We start from the raw sequence: 25,584 nt of genomic DNA, 5'->3' as shown, positions 1-25,584 counted from the left end.
GGTCCATTGACTCATGCATAAGAAAATGGACCAATGAAATTCCTTATGTATATGTATTATGCGTTATGCAAAAGTCTGTGCTCCCCGCTTAACGCCTATTCTACAATTCCTTAAGCCACAAAAATTGACCAATTGTAATCGATTATTCTCCTCATATACAATTACGATTGGTCAATTTTTACGGTTTATTGTAGAATTGGCTGGGAAATGCGATTGGATAATTTTCTTTATGCATGCGTTTATGCAGCTATTCAAGTTTGTGTGTATATAGCTTTAGGACTCGCGAAGTCGTATTCGTAGTATTCGCGTGCAAAGCGTCGTGCGTCGCTGCTGTACGGCATCGCACGACGTGCAACTCGTATCTGTTCGTATTGCCATCGTCTTGAACTGGCGTTTTGGGTAGTTTAGTTTGGCTGTGTGAATCAGTGTGATTTGGTGAACGAAGAGTGTAAATTGAAGTTGTATATGGAAGCTCGTTATTGGAACATGGCAGTGATCGAGTGATGATTTCGGGACTTCACTCTTGTGACAGTTGGGATATTTTCCGTGATTTCTGACACCGATGAAACGACAATATGAACGGCTGGCCCGACGTACCAACTCGGACCCGCTGATACACAGACGGAAAACAAAAACGCTTGGGTCGTCGTGAACGAGTTTTCTACAGGTGACTCGCTTTTTACGAGTTTTCCATTTACCACGCGTAAAAAAAGTCTTGCACATACCAACGAGAAATGCAGTCTGGGCAACTCGTTTGAATCTCAACGATGTTTTCACCGGACTACCACAGTGAGTCTGTAATCGGGAGTCCTAAGTCGGTTCTAAATCTGTGAAATTGGCCAATAGCCAATTTGCACGACTATAAGGTTATGACTGGTTAAGACCGACTCATTGTAGAAGTGTAGAACAGCCCTTTATAATTTCGTTAAGATGCAACGGTAAATTGTTATGAAACGCAATTTGGATCGGTCGGTTTCGTAAATGCCTCTTCTGACTGATAATCGGAATAACAGCAAGTTGAAAGACGAAAACGCTCAAGTTATGTGTATGTACGAAGGCCGTATTGACCTCCAATCAACTTGTAGTAGGCATGTGCCATTAATATAAAATTATAAAAAGAAGAAAGATGTGTACGTATGAGTGCCGATATATCTATCTATGACATGCCGCTATATCTAGAGGGATGAGGATGAGATTGAGTGTCCTTGATTGTCCATCCCCTCCCCCTTCCCCGCGACATTGTGGCTGTGTTCCGTAAAGCGCATGGTATTATTTTCTTTGTTTAACGTTCTGTAAACAAGAACAAAATGATACATTACGTACATCATGCGTTTCGCGTAACCCAGCTCGTATTTATTGCTGATCGCGTTTGACCAACTATCATACGGTTTATTATATTTTATTGGATAGTTGCCGTCGCTGTCACTCTCGTATACCGTTAGTCTCCCACGTGTAGTGGTAAAATTTAATCGTGAAGTAGTGGTCCGAGTCACACGAGAAGCATCCAAACGCTGCAATAGTATTTATTTTGTCAAGGAGTAGGAAAGGAAGGAGAAGAAAGAGGTGGTGGTAGCGGTGGAGTCGGCGAAAGACAGATAATTCGTGTGATAAATACGCGGTCGCACACTATTCCGATATCGCGTCGTGTGGGTACTCCCATGCTGTGGACGCTGTGGACAACAGTTTTCTTGTCTTGCATTCCACTCTCGTATAGCGAGTCGATGAGCCTCCCAATTAGGGAACAGTAGCAAGTGACAGAAATGGGACGTGGAACCCCTAATTGATACTAGTATATTATATTTATGTACACGCGCGTATAAGGGTTCACACACACATGCGCGCGCGTGCGCACGTACACATACATATTTGTATCTATATATGTGTATGTATACATTGACCTTGAATTCGACTATTACATTAAATGCTTTCATGTAGAATGGAATTATCCCTTTTTCCATTGTTTTCTTTATGTAAGCTAAATACAAATGAATTTATCTAAGTGGCTTCAATGTTTGAAACTGAGATCTTATAATTATATATGACTATTTTTATTGAGGCATATAATTTTTATTTAAAAACAAACTCATAATTATATATTGATTGATATATACATATGATATATTTTATTTCGCAATTATTGCACTACAGTTGTAAAAATGATAATAGAAGCACCTATTACAAAAACGCCTGTTTTGTGTATTAATGGAAACGTCTGTTTTGTGTATTAATGGATGCAGATCATGTCCGTTTAATAAAACGAGAGGATAATGGATGGAACACGAGCAGCGGAAGTATTGCCATTGCTGCAAGAACGTTTGGCAATACTACCAGGTGGAAGGGATCGTAGGGGAGGACCTGTGCTTCTTTTTCCAAGCACACCGAGACGCGAACGTGCAAAACCTGAGGATTACAGACGTCTTCTACAATATCTGTTTGCTATCCCGAGTGATGAAGCCAGGGGCTTGCGATTTACCGTGATTGTGGATATGCGTGGTACAACGTGGGACTCGGTCAAACCAATTTTGAAGGTGATTACATTCTTCTTTTTTAATGTCTACATTTAGAAGTGTTATTTGCTCCTCACGTTGTATCAATTTTGTAGAAATACATGTGAATATCAAGTATAATAGTAATTTAAAATATTTTTAGGTGTTACACGAGCATTTTCATCGTATAGTTCATGTAGCTTTTCTTATTAAACCAGAGAACTTTTGGCAGAAACAGAGAACTTCGTTGGGTAAACAGAAGAAGTATAATTTTGAGGTGAGTAATTTATAATTATTATGTATTTATTTGATTTATTATGTATATGTTTAACTTTGATTATACTTCAACTATTATATTTATAACAGAGTTAGATAAGATTGACTTTTTTCAACTAAGTTAAGTTGAAGTTAATAGCTTTGAAAATTTAATTTATAATTATAATAATTAAAATACAGGTTAATGCATAATGAAATAAATTAAATTAAATATTAAGTTAATAAAAAAGTAATTAAAAGGTTAAAATTTTATTTCATGATTTCAATGTTTTAATCGTTTAAATAACAGAAATAACAAATACAGTTCTAGATTTATTTAGGAAGATACTTTAGATACACATTTTGTTTATATATACTTATTAAATTTAAGTTAAAAGAATTGATTAATAAAGCTATTTCGAAATTTGTGTCAGACATTTTGTTTCCAAAGTTGTCGAAAACGAGTCTGTTTTATATGCGAACAAATTTGTATGAGTTCAAAAATCCCATGTAACATAGAGTTAGTTATTGGTAGATGCACAGCATTTCGCGACTCCTTTATTTACAGAATGGCTAACATCAAAAAAGTTAAATTAAAAGTTAGTAGTAATAATAGTAACTCTAGATTAAGTTTAAAAGTTAAGAGTCTACAATATAACTGAGTTAAATTATAATTATTTAATTTTTTTAACTTAACTTTTTAAGTAGTCATTGCCTAAACTTGATTTATAAATACTTGTAATGTTATCAATATAAACTACATTAATTTCAGATTAATACAATCAGCTTAGAGGCTCTTGTAAAGGTTATAGATCCTTCTCAGCTCACTGCAGATTTAGATGGATCCTTGCAATATGATCATGCTCAGTGGATCGATACTAGATTAGTTGTAGAAGATTTTACATGGCAGGCAGCAGATCTTCTCGATCGATTAGATGACTTGCAAGAGGATCTCAGTCGAAATGACTTCGCTGACGATGTTGCAGGGGCTAAGCATGGAATTGATCTACATAATGAGATGAAAAAAAAGATCATGAAAGTTCCAGTGGAAGATATCGAAGTTGTTGGACAACGCTTGCTTCAGCGATTTAACAATGGTCAGTGAGCATTTTTCATATTTTATTTTTGAAAAAAAAATAGTGACAAACAAGCACAAAGTCTTTCAATTCACGTAAATATGTACATGCATGTAAACTTGTAAATATATTTTCAGACGCAACAGCAACCAGTGGAGAAGGAGGAAGTATTGACTGTGGCGCGGCAAGTTGCGCAGATTCTGATGGACAAGCACTGGCTACCTTAGTTATTCAACATTTGGATTCCGTGCACGCTGCGCAACAACATCTATTACAGTTATGGCACATCAAGAAGATGAAATTAGATCAATGTTTTCAGCTGCGATTATTCGAGCAAGATTGCGAGAAAATGTTTGATTGGATTTGTCACAACCGAGAAGCATTTCTTACCAGTTACGTGGAGATTGGCCGTTCGTATCAGTTGGCCAAAAATTTGCAGGAGGAACATAAACATTTTACAATGAGCTCAATGAATGTTTACGTGAATATAAATAAAATTCTCACAATGGCTGGCAAATTGCTGGAGACACAACATTATGCGGCTGGGCATGTACGAGCGGTGGCGGGACGCCTGGATCAAGCTTGGAAGGAATTTGCCGCAGGTCTCGATGAACGTACCGCGGTACTTAGTTTAAGTGTAGTGTTTCATCACAAAGCGGAACAGTATGTCGATAATGTAACTGGCTGGAGTCAAGCGTGCGAGATGAGTAATCTACCCAGTGAAATTCCAGTTCTTGAATCTCACATTCGTCAACACCAAACTCTTTATGAAGCAATGTGTCAAGCGTATACAGAGGTAAGTACTTTTGTCCCATCTTTACATACATTTACCATTATTCAACATGTCGGATTCAAGCGTAACGTAATGTTGGGAATAGATAAAATGATTTTTACATTATTGTAAATTATTTCAACTTTCACATATTTCTTTTCGTTTACATTGTAAATTTATCTGACATTTATCTGACAGGTTTATAATGCATATCAAGCATTATTGAGCGGCCTGGGTTCAATGCTGCAAGTATGTCATAATGTGAGCGCCCATTCTTCAGGGTCGGATACATTTCGTGTCGATTATGTACGAAAAATTTAATTTTTAAAGCTTTTAGCGATGGAATCCATTGCTTGGTATTTGGGTGCTATTGGAAATATCTCTATTCGCAAATTTTCTGCAATGATTAACATTTAAAGTAATTTTCTTATAACCCAGGCGTCTCAGTATTCTTAAACAGATTTTTGTATATAGGCGCATGTTTATTTATTACCGGTATTCGTTACTACGGTGTTGTCATTCTATTGTTTATCGCACAACGTTGATTAAAAATTTATTTATATTACAAATTTATCCTGTCATGTGTAATGCCATATTCAAAATGAACTTGTATATATGAATGTTTCTTATAATTAAGTGGGATTGGATAAAATTCTTATTTAGGTGCATAGTACCAGTAAGAAGCTTCTTTATCAACTGGATCATCTTGTACAAGTCTGCAATCAACCACAAGGAATTGACTATGTCGCCAGAAAACATGTACGTTAATTAGTGTTTTTCTTTCCTCATGATTGTGTTCTTGTATATTTAATTTTTTAAGAACACAAAGCTTAATTTATACATATATAGGGTGTTCTATTCAATGTAATCACCACCTTTTATATCTTTGCTTATTAAAAAATATAGACACATTCCACATGTCAGAAATCCATTTAAAAAAGAGAAATACTCTCTTTAAAAAATTTTTTTTAATTCTCAAAATTCAGTATATATGTAAAAAATATTATAAACTTTATCGCTAGACACCCTGTAAAGAGAATTTTGAGACTATAATGGAATTCTATTACGATTCTAAAACCTTTTTATATGGTAATACCGTATTTTGCATACTTGTACATGAAGAATTTTTTCAAATTTTTAAAAGGAATATAATTTTTTATTTATTCGCTTAACTTTCTATCTGTATACAGGAGTGCAAACACACCAAGCTAAAAGTATAAATAAAAAGTTAACGGATGGAAAATTTCCAATTTTTTCTTAGAAATATCTGTATATGTTAACGTTAAAATATATGTAGAGAGAGGGGGGGAGAGAGAGAGAGAGAGAGAGAGAGAGAGAGAGAGAGAGAGAGAGAGAGACATTTTTCATATTTCTTAAATTTTTTAAAACGTTTTCCTTCAATATTTTAGATGCAAAGCGTATAATACTTTTTTTGATTTTTAATTTTACACTATGTTTGCACTAACATGTTTTCATGATCATTTTAAAACATTCCAAGCATTTTATGCTTTTCAGATGGATCCCTGATACGCGGAATGTATCATATACAATATAAAAATTCTGTAGTCTGGAGGGGAAATAAGTAATAATAAAATTGATTCTTTTTAAATTAATTATTTAAGGCCAGATAAAGATTATTGTCATTTTAAAAAATGGAATTGTTTCCCTATGTAAGATGATTTTTCTAAATAATTAGTTTGCTTATAAAAATAAAGGTATCAAAAAATCAATAGTTCATGAGATATTTTATATTTTATATTGAAGCACACTTTGACATTAAATATAAAACATCTCATGAACTATTTATTTTTTTATAATTGTGCCTTTATATCTTTATGAATAGAATAATGCAATGAATCAATTAGTATAAGAAAATACAAAATTACTTTAAAAAAAAATTATGTAATTTGAAATATGATTATTCTATGCATGAAAATATTAAGATACATTTATTAAAAATTTAGTTTCCAAGATATCTTACACTTTGTCATATAATATGCCAGAATAAAGTATAAAATGTATTTAATAAACTATTTAATTTTTTGATAATTCTATCTTGATGTTTTTATATAATATGTAGAGTAATTAAAATTAAAAGAAAGAAAGAGAGGGAGATAATTACTTCATGTAAAGGAATCATAATTTCATTTTTTTTTTAATGGAAATGATTTTTATATAATCTTAAAAAATGATTTTTTTTTTTAAGATTATTGAGTCTCGTTATAATTTTAATATTTTTTAAATACGCAGCACACATGCGCACACACTCACTCACTCACTCACACACTACTTTTTCATATATTTTTAAATTTCGCTATTAAATCGATTATTTTATACGAATCACCTGGTATATACATATATGCGTGTGTATGTGCTCATGCGTATATCTAGGGTATTCTGAAATATAAGATATTCTGAAATTCAAAAGTAATATTATTGCAATGTGAAAAATTAAGCAATAAAATGTAAATAATTTTTTCCGAAGTAGTCTTAATGTTTAAAGTTTTATTAATCATAAGTATTGGTTAAAAAATCATCCGTTCATGTAATGTGCGTGCAATATACATATTATCACACAACAGATAATTTTTTAACCAACATTTGTTTGACGTCAAACGTTTATACTTCAAAAAAATACTACTTTAAAAAATGGCTTACACTTTTATCATTTCATTTTTTACAAAGTTTCACTCTGCAATAATATTGTGTGTATGTTCCACGGTAATATCACTTTAGTTAGATTGACAATACAATCTAACAAATTTCGATGCTTATAGCATCTTATTAGATCTTAATAATATGTTATTATTAACATATTATTAACATATTATTAAGATCTAATAAGATGCTATAAGCATCGAAATTTGTTAGATTGTATTGTCAATCTAACTAAAGTGATATTACCGTGGTAGTTATTTAGAGTTGCGTTGTAAGTCTGAAAAAATGTTCGGCACGCGATTTAATATAACTACCGCGATATATAAATTCACACTTAATGATAATAAGCATCTTGATCTAGCTTTGACCGATAGGCTTCGCTTTGTGTTTCCTTCTTTCTTGTTATTGTTTAACAATGTACGGTCGTAAAATAAGATTCTATTATTTGTTAAGATAATTTTTTAACCAACATTTGTTTGACGTCAAACGTTTATACTTCAAAAAAATACTACTTTAAAAAATGGCTTACACTTTTATCATTTCATTTTTTACAAAGTTTCACTCTGCAATAATATTGTGTGTATGTGCGCGCGTGTGTGTATCTTGTATACATCGTTTCCTGAAAAAAAAAAAAAAAGGTTATTATTGAGCGAGATAGCAAGTATTTTCATCATTCTTCTATTTAAACTCCTCTTTGTATGAAATAGAAGGAATTATTAATCTGTAAAATTGTTCTGCAAATATTACTTTTTAAGAGGGATTAGTATACAAATGTGCTTGTTTATGCTGTAATAATAATTAATATAATAACTATGTAAAAGCTCATTAGAATAATATCTAATGATCCTGATCGGGATGCATGCAGTATTGTTGAATCAATTAATATATAATTCATCTTCGATTGTATTATAGTTGATATTTTTATATCTAATTTAGAGTCAAGATGGACACAGTATTGACAGTCACACCGGCACGAGTGGTAATCCAGCAGCTGATTATAGCGAAGGCGCATCTCATGTATTAGCTGTCATTCATCAGATTCTGGGTCATCACAGAGCATTGGAAGCGCGCTGGCATGCTCGCAAAGTCAAGTTGCATCAACGACTTGCATTAAAGTATGAAAATAATAAAGCTTACTTATTGTTACATTGATAATAACGCATTGTAATTTTCAGATTATTTCAAGAAGATGTAAAACAAGTTCTCGACTGGCTGACTAATCATGGTGAAGTTTTCATTAGGAAAAACACAGGCGTAGGTCGTAATCTGCAGAAAGCACGCGTTTATCAGAAAAGCCATGAACATTTTGAAAATGTTGCTCAGGTGATTGTTTAGTATATGTATTTAATAATATATAAGGTAAAACTCCTGTTTAGAGGAGGCATCTCCAATTACCTCGACTTTGACATATGTTGTCAAGATCATAATCCTGAGTGACCTCCAACAGGTTTTAATCGTTACTCATTAAAAAGTCATTAACAAAGTTTTAAAAATAATGTCTTATTTCTACTGTATACCATATTAAATACTGTTCTACACATACAAGAGTTTTACCATATATAATATTTTTTTACATATAATTCTCATGTGTTTCCATAAACATATTTCACATTTTTTCATTTATAGAATACTTACACAAATGCAACTAAGCTTTTAACTGCTGCTGAAGAACTTGCTCATACAGGGGAATGTGCACCTGATGAAATATATGCAGTGGCACAAGAATTGGAGGCTCACGTTAGTAGCTTCGCAGCAAGAGTCGAGCAACGGCGTCGCAGATTAGATCTGGCAGTGGTATTTTATACTCATGAAAAGGAGGTATATCTTTGTACAAATTGATCATATCTAACAAGAGAAATATCAGAATATATTGTCTCTGATTCGGCTGAATTGCACGCACGCACATATATATATATATATATACATATAATAAAATTAGCAATCCAATTAATTTCAAATTACAATATAAAGTGTACCTCTCAAGCATTTGCGAGAAAAACGTTTAAAGATTCACGTGTTGTATGTACCGGTCGGTAAGAATGAATTGGCGAGAAACGGCATGACATAGTGAGTAAGACCGATATTCTTTGTGTTGTACGAGGAATATGTATTATATATGTATAATATGTGTGTGCGTACGTGTGTAATTTGGTCAAATCGGAAACAATACATCCTGGTGTATTCCCCTTATAAATTTATTTATATCAAGTAGTACCTAATCCGTAAAATGTGCAAATATATGCATGCGTGCTATCTTTAATGTGATCTTGTTTTACAGCTCACCGGTTGGGTAGACGAGTTACGTCAGGAATTGCAACAGGATGAGGTTGCGGAAAATCTGGAAACAGCGGAAAGGTTGTTGGAACAATGTGCTCAGCATAGATCGTCCTGTCTTGAGGCGTGCGCTTCGACAATAGCCCAGGGCGAAGCACTATTGCAAGAATTGCGCGAGGCAACCGACGCGCCCGACACAACCGGCTCAATATCGGCGGTGGAATCAGCCTTGGATAGATTAGCAAGCTTGAGACAAGAATTGGAAGACTTGTGGGCCACCAAAAAGCTGAGACTAGAACTGTGTCTACGATTACGCGTCTTCGAGCGCGACGCATTAGAGACTAGTGGTCAGCTGGAGATGTGGACACAAGAGCTGCAGGGCCCACCGCGAGAAGGTTCTCCAGAACAGTTGCTGCGCGTGCACAACGATGGAGTCGCCCATATGCAAAATACCGCTTTCCAAATTCTACATCGTGGTCAAGAATTGGCGCAAGTTTTGGAGGAAGCAGGGTTGTGTATTATGGCGGACGGTCAACATAGTGCGGCAGCGCGGGTGCAGGTGCTTCTCGAGTTTTTAAATGAGAGAGAACTGGATGCAGAGGACCTCGCAGAAATGCGAAGAGTACGGCTAGAGCAAGCTTCTCAATTACTGCAACTGCAGACGGACGCTTCTCATGTGATTAAGTGGATACGAAACGGTGAATCGATATTATTGGCTTCGCTGAGGATACCAGACGATTTTGAAGATGCCGATCAATTAGGAAAGGAACACTATCATTTTCAACTTGCGATAACAAATACTCATGCGTCTGCCGTACAAGTGAAGCATAAAGCGGATTCTTTGATAAGCGGGAATCATTACGACCCTAAAAGTATTAGGGAGGTCGCGGAGGATGTTACCAAACGATGGCAACAACTAGTGACCTGTGCGGAAGAACGACATAAATTAATTACTGCCAGTTTAAACTTTTACAAAACAGTAGATTCGGTACGTTCGGTTCTCGACAGTTTAGAACTGCAATATAACGTGGATGACGATTGGTGTGCCGATGGAGAAAAAGCCTCCGGCATACCGGCGAATATTACAAGACACCAGGAGCAAAAGGAAGCCTTTCTAAAAGCGTGCACGTTGGTACGACGAACCGGAGAAACGTTTTTAAAGTATATCAATCGTAGTCTACAATTTTATAGTTACCACGCTAATAGCGCTGGTTCCGCGAACAAAGTGAAAAATATTTTGGAGGAGTTAGTTAGTAAAGAAAACAAAGTGCTCGAATATTGGACTCAACGAAAGAAACGATTAGATCAATGTCATCAGTATGTTCTGTTTGAACGTAGTGCAAAACAGGCTCTCGAGTGGATAAAAGAAACTGGGGAATTATATTTAGCGACGCATACCAACGTCGGTAAGAATCGCATAGAAAATGAACAACTATTGCAAGAGCATATCGAGTTCAAGGGTGCAGCGAAGGAAACGAGAGAAAGAGTGAAATTGTTGATTCAACTCGCTGACAATTTAGTCGAGAGGGGTCATGCTCATGCCGCGGCGATCAAACAAGCTGTTGCCGAAGTCGATCAACGATACAAGGACTTTAGTGCGCGAATGGATTGCTACAAAACACAAATCGAAGGCGATCTAGGTATTCAACCTGATGAGGTGCATAGAGATCTCTCTATCGATCGGAATTCGGATCCATTGCTGGAAGAGAAGATCAAAGGTAAAGATCTGAAAGAATTAAACGAGGAGAAGAGAAGATCTGCACGAAGGAAAGAATTTATTATGGCTGAACTGTTACAAACTGAACGTACGTACGTGAAAGATTTAGAAACTTGTATCCGTTGCTTCCTCGACGAGACACGATGCGGAAAGGGAAACGTTCCAATGGGTTTACAAAGTCGGGAAACAATCATTTTTAGCAATATAGAGGAGATACATCAGTTTCACAGCAATGTATTTTTACGTGAGCTAGAAAAGTACGAAACCATGCCAGAGGATGTGGGACATTGTTTTGTAGTGTGGGTGAGTATTTTTACATCGATGTATTAGGAGCACAGCTTTACGTATATCCTATCTCGTTCTAGGCACCGAAATTTGACATGTATGTAACTTACTGTAAGAATAAACCCGAGAGCAATCAACTATTAATAACGCACAGTGGAACGTGGTTTGAGGAATTGCAGAGAAAACATAGAGTGGAACATCCTATCGCTGCATATCTAATCAAACCTGTACAGAGAATTACCAAATATCAGTTGTTACTGAAGGACTTACAGGTATTATGTGTATCTCAAACTTGTAATGTCATTTTAAATTGCTTTTTTAAATATTTTAAATATTCTCTTCTTTTTTCAGGCTTGTTGCCAAGAAGGACAGGGTGAAATAAAAGAAGGATTAGAAGTAATGTTAAATGTGCCTAAAAAAGCTAACGATGCCTTACACTTAAGTCTACTAGAAGGTTGCGACGTTAGTATAGATGCGCTCGGTGATGTTGTATTGCAAGATTCGTTCACAGTATGGGACCCAAAACAGTTGATCAGGAAAGGAAGAGATCGTCATATATTTCTTTTTGAATTGTATCTTCTCTTTACAAAGGAAGTAAAAGATTCTGCAGGAAAGGTTTGCACGAAACTTTTTCTTTTTCGTCAAATAAAATTTCTAGTACATATATATATATATATATATGTATAATTGTCCATCTGTTTGCCTAGGTGAAGTACGTTTACAAAAATCGTCTGTTGACCTCCGAATTGGGCGTAACCGAACATATCGAAGGTGACGAATGCAAATTCGCGGTATGGACAGGACGAGCACCGACCAGCGACACACGCGTAGTGTTGCGGGCGAACTCGATGGACGCAAAACAGCTGTGGGTGATGCGGTTACGCGAGGTGATACAGGAAACCTTTTTGGGCAAGAATATGCCTAAGAGCCCCGCTAAAAAGAGCTCCAGTCAACGCTCTAGCAGAGATCTGGAGGAGTGTGCATCCTTGGACGAGAGTGTGGAGAATCTCGACAGAAATTCCTTGGCTTCCTTCGGTTCGACTAACACTACAGATTCTGATAAGGTAAAGCATGATTTTTTACTATATATTTTTTTTCAATAAAAATCTGGAGACACGGTAATGTCTCGGTCTATATTTTACGCGGCTTCTGACAACTCAAAAGAACATATATGTATATAATTTGTGATTTTTGTTACTGCACTAACAATAAGAATAGAGTTTGATAAAAATTATAAGCGATTTTTATCATGGCATCAGAAGGAATAAATTGAAAAAATTACATGACGTTTGAATGTTATATAGAAACATGCTTTTTATGCGTGATATAATTAATATAATAATTCATTTTGTTTACACAAATACATTCTTATTTAATAAGAAAAAAAATCGATGAGTAGTTCACAATTACATACTTCAAATAAAACGGGCGATTATTATTATTCTCATTTCCTTAAATAAACATTATTTAATTTATATTTAAAGATAATTCGCGATATGCTTCTTTTTAATTAATATATAATCTATTCTATTGATATATTATTTTTTTTTTAAATATAGAACTGCTTCACGCATTAGAATAGATTAAACTAGAAAATTAAATGTCCAAAATGATGATTCATTAAGTGATTACTACATTGCTCCAATCTCAAGTCATATTTATTTCAGTTGAGCTTATCGCTTTTCGATGATATTCTTATGACAGTAACGGCTTCAACTTGTTTTTTTACGATTGTGCATTTGAAAAAATATACAGTGATACTCAAGTTATACAGAATTTTTATTTCTAATAAGAAAATATCAAAAATGTTCCAAGTAAGTCAGTATCTTGAGTGCATTTTGCAAACAATTACGAGCCATAATTAAATTTTTTCTTTATCTATATGACAATCTGATCAATAATCGAGCTAAGTAAAAGATGTAAAAAAATAATTAAAACATTATCAAGAGCACATTTTGTGACCACAGGTTTTTCTTCAAAACATATAATTAATAATATTAACATATAATTAATAATAATATAACATGTAATTAATAATATCAAAAACTTTGTTGACTAATTGTTATTTAAAGCTAATGAGCTTGTGTCTTAACGTTTCTTTTTAAAACAAAATCAAATGTATTGATCAATAAATGACAGAGAGCATAGGTTCATGAGAACATTTTGCTACAGTCTCCTAATCATTATCAACCGCATCTTCAAGATATAGACTGTAAATATTTTTCTTCATTTTCTTCGGAACGTAAAAATTTGATTTCTCTTTCTCTCTCACGTGCGAACTAACTCTTATTTCTCAGAACGAGTTCGCTTCCGAATCAGCGCCCGTTCTGAATTCGCCGCGTACGATCCATCTGATTTCTCGCGAGTTCGCGAGAACCTCCCGCGATAGGGATGGTGACATGACCGCAACACTGGGAAACTGCTGGGAGGGCAGGTCGGGCAGGGTTGGGTGGGGCGCAACCGCGCAAGTTGGGTTGGGTTAGTTATAATCTTGTCACTCTCCGCACCAGCACGATCGCCACGGTCAGGCACGATAGGGTCGGGATCGGGGGACTGTTGGGAGGCCGATGATCAGTACGGGCGCGACTCCCGGGTCGGATGGATCCATTTAGGGATCTACCGCTGATCGCAGGACGTTCGGTGAATCGGTAAAACCCTGACCTTCTTGCCGAAGGAGGAAGGGAAAAAAGGAGTAAAAAAAGAAAGAAAAAAAACCCAGAAAGAAAACCATCGACGATGGCGGCGCGGGCGGACGCACCGCGGATCGCCGTGCGCTCGAGAATGTGCTCCGTGAATGACAACGCGCTGTCCATTACGTCGTCGTTTCTGCTCTCCTGCGCGCCACGGTCGCCCTCGTGCCTCTGAAGACCGTAAGGTCAAGTCTTCCTTATCATGACGTCACCGGCCGGGAAACCGGCAACAATTGCCCAGAAGGCGCGCCGAAAGATCTCCCTGCCGTGGTTCCGCCAGAGCTCCGCGGCACCGCCGCACGTCACCCTCTCCAGGCAGCATACCATTGACACCCCGAGCTCGTTCCAGGCTCGGCTTTTGCGCCGTCAACCATCCCTGGCCCAGGTATTCATCGCCGCGCCGCGTCGCGATCATCCGCAAATCGCAATTGATCCGCAATATCCGCAAACTTTTATCGGAGACTCGATATAGAAGCGAATTTCAATAAACTCCACGTCCTCCTCTTTTCGAAATTACGAAAGTAGCGAACGCGACTTGAGAATCGAATGACACGAATCCATCCGGATCGCCTATTCTGAGGAAAATGTTCTCAAGAGCGCGCATCATCTATTTTTCTTCCCCTTTTCTTCCTCTCGTTCGCGTGCCGCAGCTCCGCAGGTCATATATCAGTTAACGACGTTCGCGAGGAAACTTGGCACGTGTAAAATTCTATTTTGGTTGGAAATGTCATCGAAAAACGTCGGACAAATAATTACGCGCGACAAAAGAGGAAGAGAGGAGAGAGAGAGAGAGAGAGAGAGAGAGAGAGAAGCAGACGGTGTTATTGGTTGAAAACGCGGTAAACTTTCACGCTCTCCGTCAATATAATGCACGCACACACGCGGTATATTTATAGCAACGTCAAAGTATCGCGGTGTCGTGACATTAGCTATTTTCAAAACGCCGGAATCCGCGTGCGATTTAAAAGCGTCGTCGCGGAAGGGCGGGCTCGCGCGCGCGAGACGAAGAGAGAGAGAGAGAGAGATAGAGAGAGAGAGGGAGAGGGAGAGAGAGACCGATCCGACAATCAGAATCACTCGGGCGTCAGTAATCGGATCTCTGGAATCTCGCTCCGTCGATCCGCAAATTCAAAGACAATCGGTCTTTCGCGAACGGGAGAGAGGCCTCGCGGTCGCGCGACGGAGAGGACGATCGTATCGACCCATCTACGCTTGCGTAAGCACAAGACTCTTCTCTTCCTCTTCGCTCTGCTTCCCTGATGCTTTCGGATTTATCCCGCTGCACCTTTGCACCCGCCCCCGACGTATCATCGCCGCATCGCTTCCATGCACGCGCGCACCCGGACACTCGGCTAATTATCCCATTTTTCTACTCGCCCCCCCCCCCTTTCTCAACCCCTATATTCCCCCGACTATAAATCACACTGGGATTGAGAGAATCCTCGAATGCGTGATTTCAGACCGGAGTCGTCGAGATGACGTGGGTGATCGCTGATCATATGGCCGCGCCAGGCTCCAAAGAGCTCAGCGTGACGAAGGGGCAGCAGGTCGAGGTGCTGGAGAACGGTAACGCGAACATCAGCACCAGCAGCGGCATGCCCAACACTGGCGAATGGACCCTGGTGCGTCTGCCGCTTACACCCGGACAGGCCGAGCCAGCCGCGGAAGGTCTAGTTCCCACCAGCGCCCTGAAACAACCGCCAACCGCCTCCTGCAAAACTTCACCGTCCAGAAAAGCGTCCACGCAGCAACAACAGCAACAATCGCATCAGCAGCATCATCATCACCATCATCATCACCAGCCACAGCAGCAGCAGCAGCAGCAGCAGCAGCAATCGTCACATCATCATCCGTACCATCAGCAGCAGATCAATCAAGCAATCGTCCAAACGCAGCAAACTGCCGTCACGACTTCCGCCAACACGTTGCCACCGATCTGCTGTATAGCCGACATCCCGTCGATGACACAGCAATCGTCCTCGTTGACCGCGCTGTCATCCACCACAGTGCTGTCACTAATGGAGGACGCGGGTAAGTGAAAAAGATAATTTAACAGCGACTACTCTGTAACAAGTAATGGTGTATTATTGCGCGACTATAAACAAAAACTGGCATGGGGAACTGCAGGAAGTCGGTGAACCGCAAATCAAGCGCAAATCGAGCACACACTCTTACCTCTTATCAATTCCGATAACCAGCTGATAATAAAGTCGAAGTCGGAGCGCGCAATTTTAGGAATACGTAAAATAAGTGTTTTTTGAATTATTTTTTTTTAATTGACAGAAAACGCTGGAAGCGTCGACGGCAGCGGGTCGGTAACTAGTACAAATTCACCTGGCAACAAGAGGCGAGGTTTCAGCGGGTGAGCATTTCATATAGAAACTCCGTCGTCTAAATGCCTCGCGCTTATCTCGAAATGTCATACGTGCAACGATAATCACGTACCATGGCCGGGGCGTTTCTGTTTATAGACGGAAGTGGCTCCCACCTTCTTTACGCAAACTTAGCCAAGGTAAAGTCGAGAAAACCAATACAACCGCGCCGACGTCATCACCTCCTTTGATTGGGCCATCTTTGAAGAAAAACGACTCGGACAAACGCTTTAAATTACCGAGCGGCGTCGAACATAATCGGCGGCCTAGCAAGACGGCGTTCGAAGTGGAGGCTGAGGAAATCTGCAAGGAGGAGGTGGAGGGCGGGGAACAGCAGGAGGTTGAGGTAGATGTGGACGCGGATGCGCACGTTACAGAGAGCGACGACACGGTGGTGACGAGTTTGCAGGAGCAAAACGGTGGCGAAGATGCCGATGACGATTTGGAGCTTCCACCTCCGATGAAGCCTATAACCGAACCGATACTTGTAGCAACTGCGAATGGTCCATCAGGATCTACAATACCAAGTGAATTGCCCGGGAAACGAGTGAGTATTCGCGCGTCTTATCTCTGAACGAGTATCTCGATCGCCTCCTTTCATATATCTCCCCTCTCTATGTAAACTGCTTCATTTTACAGTCTGCTAGTCTGTCGGAACGTACAAAGATTCTTGATGGCGGCGCGACAACAGCCGATCTTTCGGAGATCGAGCAGATCGTCAAGGAGAGAATGGTAAGTAAAAGTCCGTTTACGTTACATACACAGGTCTATGCATTGCACCAAGTATCATTAACAGGAGCAACATACAGAAAATCAGGAGAGGCACAGTCTTATGCGCACCCCTAATGGGAAATCGTTAAGCAACGAGGAGGAATATTGTAACGCGATCACTTCCGAGGAATCAGATCCGGAGAGTACCGCGATCGCAAAGCGGCAATTTGTTATTCGCGAGCTGGTAGACACCGAGAGAGATTACGTCAATGACTTAAAGCAGATAGTTGAAGGTTACATGGCACTAATGCGAAATCCCGAGTGCGAGATTCCCTTACCAGAAGATCTACGCGCTGGAAAAGATAAGATGGTTTTCGGTAACATAGAAGCTATCTATGAGTGGCACAGAGAGTGAGTCAAATCAATCGTTAAAATTACTTTAGCCGACACCCGTTTACTTATTATCGAACCGTTCACATCGATATTTCTTCAATGTTTTCTTTTTTTTTTTTACAGTTTTTTCCTCAAAGCTTTAGAACGTTGTTTAGAACGTCCTGAAGAGCTCGGACCTCTTTTTAAACGTTACGAACGAAAGTTGCACATGTACGTGGTTTATTGTCAGAACAAGCCCGTTTCGGAATACATTGTGTCCGAATATATAGATGCTTATTTTGAGGTAATCAGTACGAAATCGATAAACGGCTACGCACAAAACGGAAACATTTAATCAAAGGGACGCGTATGTTACAGGAACTTAGGCAAAAACTTGGGCATCGTTTGCAACTCTGCGATTTGCTGATCAAGCCTGTACAAAGGATTACAAAATATCAACTTCTTCTACGGGAGGCACTTCGCCTCACTGAACGAACTCAAAGGTTATCGGAAATCGAAGGCCTCAGAGCGGCGGCTCATGTCATGCGAGTCATTCCTAAAGCTGCAAACGATATGATGGACGTTGGGAGATTACAAGGTTTTGACGTGAGTATTACTCGTTTTTCATTCACTCTCGTTTTATACGTGGTAAAAACATCCTTGAAAAATCCATTAAGTTTAATTTTCTTTAGGGTAAAATAACGGCGCAGGGAAAACTCTTGTTACACGGCCCGCTTCTTGTATCGGAAATATCAAACGTAACGATGAGAGGAAGAGAATGGCAAGTCTTTCTCTTTGAACAAAATATTATCTTCAGCGAAACTGTCGGCAAGAAAACGCAATTCACCAATCCTGTCTATATATATAAAGCACATATTCAGGTAAGATCGGTTACTTTTCATTTTTATTGTATGATCATTCTTGTTTCTGAAGAAGGCAATATCGACGTACGTAGGTAAACAATATGAGTCTCGAAGATTCGAACGACGATCCAGACAAATTTATCATCCGATCGACGGATCCCCGAAACCCTGGACTAGGATTCTCTTGTAGCGTAGCTGAAGAAAGTAGTGGACCGCGCAGGCAGGAATGGGTAGATACCATCACTGCCATCCTGCAAACTCAGCGCGATTTCCTGAAGGCGATACAATCACCGATTGCCTATCAGAAGGAACTTACCAAAGATCCACTGTAAGCGTCTCTAACACATTGAATTATATTACACATTGACTCTCTTTTAATATCCGATCTGTGAATATTCGTTCCGACATATTTTTGTATATTTTATATAAAAAGAAGATGCAATTGCCGTATAAAAGCTAGATAATCGTTAATCGTATCCTAAAGAAACCATCGCCTGCTCTCCTCTGCGCCTTCAGCCCTTCATTGCCTGCTTTCCTCTGCGCCCTTCACTTACATCTTTGTCAAAAATGAACTATTTTCCATCCATTTCAATATATCTTGGCGTCTACATTGTTATTGATACCATAAGATACTTGCACGTATCCAGTCACTTGTCTCACATTCCTTTTTTCTGGATTATCTAATTACCTTTATATCTGGTGACGATATCTTGCTTTCATAGTACAGAGGAAACGATAACAATGCAGAATTAAACTAACTATATTTACACGCAGGAACTTAAACGAGTATCTACACATAACAGTACTTACACTTGAAAACTTCTCTATCGGCTTAATAAAGAATAAAATACACTTAATACAGAAGAGCATGCAGGGTGTTTAAAAAAAAGTGCTGCATTATTTTTTAATGACTTTGATGGACGGATTTGGAAGCAAACTGTTTTTAATAAAGGGCGACTGAAAGCAGCGACAAAATTAAATTTTTTATATATACAATACACACGTGTGACTGGATATTTTTTGAAAATTATTGTTAAGGTAACGTTGCTTCCAAATTTTTGTAAAAGTCCATCATTAAAAAAACAATGCGATAGTTTTGAAACATACAAATACATAAATACATATACTTATATCTTTTCATATTCGATCACTTCTTGAAACGATTGTAGACTTGCAACTATCGCTCTATATCAAATATATACGGAAGTATATACTTTAGTGTTTTAGATTTTCATGCAAGAGTCGATGCTCTTTTTATCGTTTAATGAATCAAAAATCTACTCACCCTGTTTCCTTATAACGTATACTACTCTTCTATCTGATCCCAGGAGCTTATAAACGTGTATTAATCCGTTCCAATGCGCTTGCATTATGCGTGTATGTATTATGTATATACATTATATATGTGTATATATATATATATATACATACATATATAATGTATATGCACAACATGGGGGTGTATTTTGTTGTTTACATGCGTTTACATCTCTACACACATGCGACTTGTAACGATATGACGATATACGTGAGAGAAACGTGCTACGAGTGCGATGTATTAACGTAATGATGTATGAAGATATGTAATATATATATATGTATATATATACGCACACACATATACATATATATATATTTATAATAATTTTAATAACGTTTACAAAATCACATATGCGCGCGCACGCGCGCGCACAAGTCTATGGACAAATTGTGGCGTAAGAGTATACTGTGTATATATTAATGCGCGATACTGAAGGACAGTCTGAAACAAAGCTATAATTGACCCGCGAATCGTAAGAATTTTGTCTAGAATAAATTGTAAATTGTGATGATTAAGATCGAGTGATTGTGATATGCATCCTTTATCCTCGTCTACACGCTCAACCCGACTAATCAGCTTCTTTTCTTATAATTTTATCAAGAATACAGTACTGCGGGAAGCAAGTCCAAGTGTATCTACCATGATCACACAATCAACCTCCCACCTACCCCTCTTACCGCTATGCAATGTTGAACACACACTCGTCTATTCTTCGGCACGTCCGAAAGATCCAAATTACTGGCAACTGGTCGATTCCTTCGTGTGTCCTGGCTCATATCGAGACTCGTTGCTTATTGATCGCTTCGAGATTCCTCATTTGACGATTTTTTTTTATTGTTATTCGTATAAACGGTTATTACATAAAGCAGCGAGCGTATCGAAGTGAACGAGCCTCGACGCGTAGTACTGTGTCTTGAATTTCATTTATGATTTGCTGGCATACAGCCGTGCCACCATCACCACCACCACTACCACCACGTCTGAATCTGTGATACGAACAACCATGTCGGTTCCTCCGACGCTGATAGTCTCCGAATCAACGAACCGAGATTACAAGAATCAACAACCGCTGCAACGCTCGCAAACTGGGGGATTGGAATGCGTACAATCACGTACGCCCAGTCCAACAAAGAGTAGGCTAAACTTCCTGGAAGGATTTAAGAATACTCTACGTACACGCTCGCCGATTCGCAACAATTCCATCCCGGTGAGCCAATCCAGATTAACATGTTCTTAATAATTTTAACTGATAAATACATACATATACGTTATCATTTGTATCAATTGGAATTCTTGATGATTGCAGCAAAGGGGCTCGTCCTCTTCTTCTTGATGCCTGTCGCTATCTACCGCTATCTATTGCATTATCTTCTGTTGGCACAACGATTGTTATATACTTCTATATACTTCGTTAAAGAACTCTATCGGCTATCAAACGATCCACGAACATCATACGCTATTACGTATCCTCTTGACTTGTATAATAATATCTCATACAGACGTAAAGCAAATATTACACGTACACATCTACGAGGGATAATCGCTAAAAAAAATTGAAAAAAATTTCTTGTAACGAATTACTTCGATTCTACGAATTCCATTATCTTTTCTAACATCTTACTCACCACACACACACACACACGCACGCACGCACGCACACACACACACACACACACACACACACACACACACACACACACACACACACACACACACACACACACACACACACACACACACACACACACACACACACACATTTGTGTGTGTTATACTACGTATTATACTATACTGCTGATTTTTTTTTACCACCGTCACCAAATATTACTGCTAGTACTACACAGATCATTATAATCGACATCGCCTCTATAACAACTATAACTATTGCTGCTATACTACTCGTTCTATCAAAACCAATGCTACTACTGCGCTGTTTTCTTCTCTATCGGAATTGCTACTATCATTACATTACCATTACCATCGCTGCATTACGATACTGGAAGCTCTTCTTGGGTCAAACCTTCTGTCGCATATTCTGAGTGAATAAAAAATGGGTGCATAGCGACACAAGTTGCATGAAAGATACGCTTAACAACGTGAAGAGAGTTGGAAAAGACTCTTGTAACAAAGGAACTTCCTTAGGTCGTTCCAGGTGCACGTGTAAGATTGGCTGCGGATTGGGGAAAGTTACACGCTGGAGACGAGCTTATTGTCTCTCACTTGGACGGTCCGGGCTTAGTGGTGTCCCCAATAAATACCAAAGACGAATTGTGGATCCCGGCAAGTCTTATTCCGAACTCGGCAATCAGCCGATCATGGTCGTTTCGACCACGGAAAATTGATCTCGCAAGATGCCACGACGCTGATCCCCGAGAGTCAACAATAATGTCCCCTGATGACAAAACACCAGTTATCCTAAATAGTCCAATGTCAATTCGCGCAATCGTCGGTGAAGTCGTTAGACTGTCTATTGAGACACACAACACGGATAATGCGACTGTCGCCTGGAGGAAGGAGGGCGAGAATCAATATATAAGAGAGAATGATCGCTATCAGTTCCAACGAAGCGCGGGCTTTGTATACCTACAAATCAATGGTTGCCGAACTTCAGACTCCGGGATATATCACTGTCACCTAATAGGTGAAAGGGGTGTTACCTCCGCTGGAATTTCTCTCTACATCGTAGGTCTGTGAATATTCTGATATATATTTAATAATTGCAACAAGATGATCTGTTATACCATGATAGCATATTAGATGTATTGTTAAATCCTAATTGTGTTTCAGGCGGAAAGAGCAGCACCTCAGCACGCGTTTTAACATGTTCAAAGGTGGAGATCGATTGGGACAGGCAAGAGATCAGTGGTGCGTCATGTAACATAGAATGCAGAATTTTACCGTCACAGCAATGGGTGGTGATATCGAAACAAGTTAACGAGCCACCCGTTTTACTGGATGTATCAACAGATGCTTCATATAGTTTTCGAGTGGTGGATGACGATGGGAGGACTACCTCACCATCGATCGTAGTGACCCTGTCGCGATCAGATGTAGATGGTGGCGCGGAATGGGAAGCCAAGCAATTCATCGGCAGATATTTGGAACTGGACGAGCTGGGTAATGGTAGATTCGGGACAGTTCGTCGTGCCAGAGACAAAGGTACCGGTCAAGAGGTGGCACTCAAGCAAATTCCGCGACACAAGCAGTCGAGATTACTGACACGCGCGGAATACGACATGCTAGCTTCAACTCATCACGCTAACATTGTCAGGGCGTTCGCCTTGTTCGAGAACGCACCTCGATCTGGAGTGGACACCATTGTCTTGGAATTGTAAACATTCACAAAAACGTCTCGATAACAGCTATAAAGTATCATAGCAGCATTAAACAATGCTTTCCTCTCTGCAGGGTTAGAGGTCCGACGTTATTCGCACATCTGAGTGAGAAAAAGGAATATACCGAAGCAATGGCGACACGATACACTTATCAACTGTTATCCGCGTTGCATTGGTTGCATTGTCGCAGCCGAGCGCATCTGGATATAAAACCGGAGAACGTTTTGATGGATCATGAGACGGACCAAGTGAAGGTAATAGATCTAGGGGAAGCAGTCAGAGCCCCCATCAACGAGATTGTGCCGCCTCCCGCCGATTTGGAATTTGCAGCACCGGAGTCGGTGTTAGGCAGACCAACCGGCACTTACACGGATATGTGGGCTGCCGGAGTTTTTATTTATGTTTTGCTAAGGTATTTTCCTGAAATTGCTTATTTATATGAATTTATTAAGATTTCTTTTTATTGTACTATGTTTACTCTACTGTCTTATCTTTTGAATACCTTAGTGGATTGTCGCCTTTTTTGGACGACTCTGTCGAGGAAACCACCGCTAACATTCTTAAATGCGATTTCTGTTTTCCCGACGAATATTTCACGATTATATCCGGCTATGCAAAGGAACTCCTCGGGAGAATGTTATGCCTGCGTGGTGAGGATCGAACGAACGCAGAGACCTGTCTTGGTTCGCCATGGTTAAAAGTAATATAAATTTACACTCGATCGTTCTGTTCTTTAAAATAATAATTTATCAATAATCAATAACATTAAAAAGGGCGAAGTAAAAGTCAAATTACAATTAAAAATCTAAATTTCTCTGATAATTTATTCTAATATATTGCGAAGAATATCACGTGATTTTGGTGTTTCGTCACAGCTTCCACTACAATGCCTTACTGATGAGTCCAGTAGTGGAAGCCGGGACGAAACGCCAAAATCACGTGATATTTTTCGCAATATATTAGAATAAATTATCAGAGAAATTTAGATTTTTAATTGTAACTTGACTTTTACTTCGCCCTTTTTAATGTTATTAATTATTGTTATATAAAAGAGTCCTTGAATTTTTCAATTTAATAATTTATCATTTTATAATGTCAGTTCGACATTGCGTTGAAGTTTAATAAGACATTGTTTATTTTTTTAAATTAGATATCATCTGGTGCTACCATACCGTCCACTAGAATGGCCGCATTTATAGAGCGTCGTGCACACTGTTTTAAACTGCGTCAAGACCATAATGACAGTTTTCATTCCTAAGATTAATAATATGCAGTGAGCATGTTACTTAAAATACATAACAAATTTACATATGTAAATAGCAAAATATACTTAAATGTTTAATTGTTGATATCTCCTTTAAATTCCGACATATTGATTAAAACTTTTTCTCTCCTTCCCTTATCTCATAAAATTCTCCTTTTTCATTTTATATTTCCATTTTTAATATCCGTCAGCGCTAAAACTGATCATTAAATTTTGTTAACACAGTCAATGTTAATGAAATTGTAAACATATAGTTTGATAGATTGCCCAAGATTGATGGCTTTTAATAGTGTAAAGATAGATTTTCACGAACTGCTCAAATCGGCCGTTTCAGCGACAAGAAGGATTACATGGTCAATTATAAAGACGAAGCCTTTCCTCATCTGCAGCATCCAAAATTTCCGGTGGACGCTTACATAGTATCTCATTATTCGTCAGAATTAGAAAAAAAATGAAATATTCTAAAATTTTATAAAAAAGTTCTTTGTAGTTATGAAATACTATAAATAACATATTAAACATAAATACTATTAATACATTAAATACTATTAAATGAGAAATACTATTAAAACATTGTTTAATATTTTGTTTATTATTTTACCTCCGATTTCGATGAAATTAGGCTCATTCGACGCATTTTTGCGTTGAATAAAAAATAAAAGAATCTGGTAGAAAAAAGTCCGGGACTGCCCCGGAATCTTAGCTCCTATTATTTTGATTGGCCAAATTGGACGTATATATGCCGCGTTCGGCGTTTGTAATAAACAAGCAGTTACTGTCTCGGGAAAAGAAACTTTTTTGCAGACAATAACGCTTAAATTGTCAAAAATAAAGCAATCTGAAGGTGTTGCTTTGAAATTTAATGAATTCTTCGTTCATAATAATGAACGATTCAATAAAACAACAAAATTGTACAAAAAAAGATTTTTTTAAATGAAACAAATATATGTAATAAAAAACTTATATAAGTCTTCGTTATGTAGACTACTTTCCAAACGTTCCCTTCGAAATTTTACTTGATATAATATGTTTACTTATGCTATATATTTCAAGTAAAATTTTTCTCGAAATGAACGTTTTGGAAAGTAATATTCATAACTAATATTAGAGAAAGAGAGAGAGAGAAACCTGAG

The 25,584-nt window shown here is 38.2% G+C and overlaps 1 protein-coding gene across 2 annotated transcripts; it reads left to right on the top strand.

Annotated features, from left to right (window-relative positions):
* Positions 1 to 409: 409 nt before the first annotated feature.
* trio (trio Rho guanine nucleotide exchange factor) lies at positions 410 to 24,536 on the top strand. 2 transcript variants are annotated; one of them, XM_018544019.1, is made up of 28 exons: positions 410 to 667; positions 2,238 to 2,528; positions 2,650 to 2,763; positions 3,514 to 3,838; positions 3,955 to 4,613; positions 5,253 to 5,348; positions 8,184 to 8,362; positions 8,423 to 8,570; positions 8,874 to 9,065; positions 9,526 to 11,541; positions 11,604 to 11,795; positions 11,875 to 12,138; positions 12,231 to 12,587; positions 15,674 to 16,244; positions 16,497 to 16,575; positions 16,685 to 17,132; positions 17,225 to 17,317; positions 17,382 to 17,707; positions 17,813 to 17,972; positions 18,047 to 18,274; positions 18,361 to 18,549; positions 18,624 to 18,859; positions 20,798 to 21,059; positions 21,995 to 22,538; positions 22,640 to 23,183; positions 23,261 to 23,599; positions 23,695 to 23,887; positions 24,338 to 24,536. In XM_018544019.1, the coding sequence occupies exons 2-28, from the start codon at positions 2,268 to 2,270 to the stop codon at positions 24,443 to 24,445; spliced, it is 9,123 nt and encodes a 3,040-aa protein (XP_018399521.1). In that variant the 5' UTR covers positions 410 to 667; positions 2,238 to 2,267; the 3' UTR covers positions 24,446 to 24,536. The 2 variants fall into 2 exon arrangements, with proteins under 2 accessions (XP_018399521.1, XP_018399522.1); XM_018544020.1 differs by lacking the exons at positions 21,995 to 22,538; positions 22,640 to 23,183; positions 23,261 to 23,599; positions 23,695 to 23,887; positions 24,338 to 24,536 and adding an exon at positions 21,159 to 21,538.
* Positions 24,537 to 25,584: the final 1,048 nt, after the last annotated feature.

Source organism: Cyphomyrmex costatus, unplaced genomic scaffold (assembly GCF_001594065.2).
Source record: "Cyphomyrmex costatus isolate MS0001 unplaced genomic scaffold, Ccosl1.0 scaffold413, whole genome shotgun sequence".
NCBI lineage: Eukaryota > Metazoa > Arthropoda > Insecta > Hymenoptera > Formicidae > Cyphomyrmex > Cyphomyrmex costatus.
Note: the sequence above shows the minus strand (reverse complement) of the source record. Positions and strands in the feature narration are given on the sequence as shown.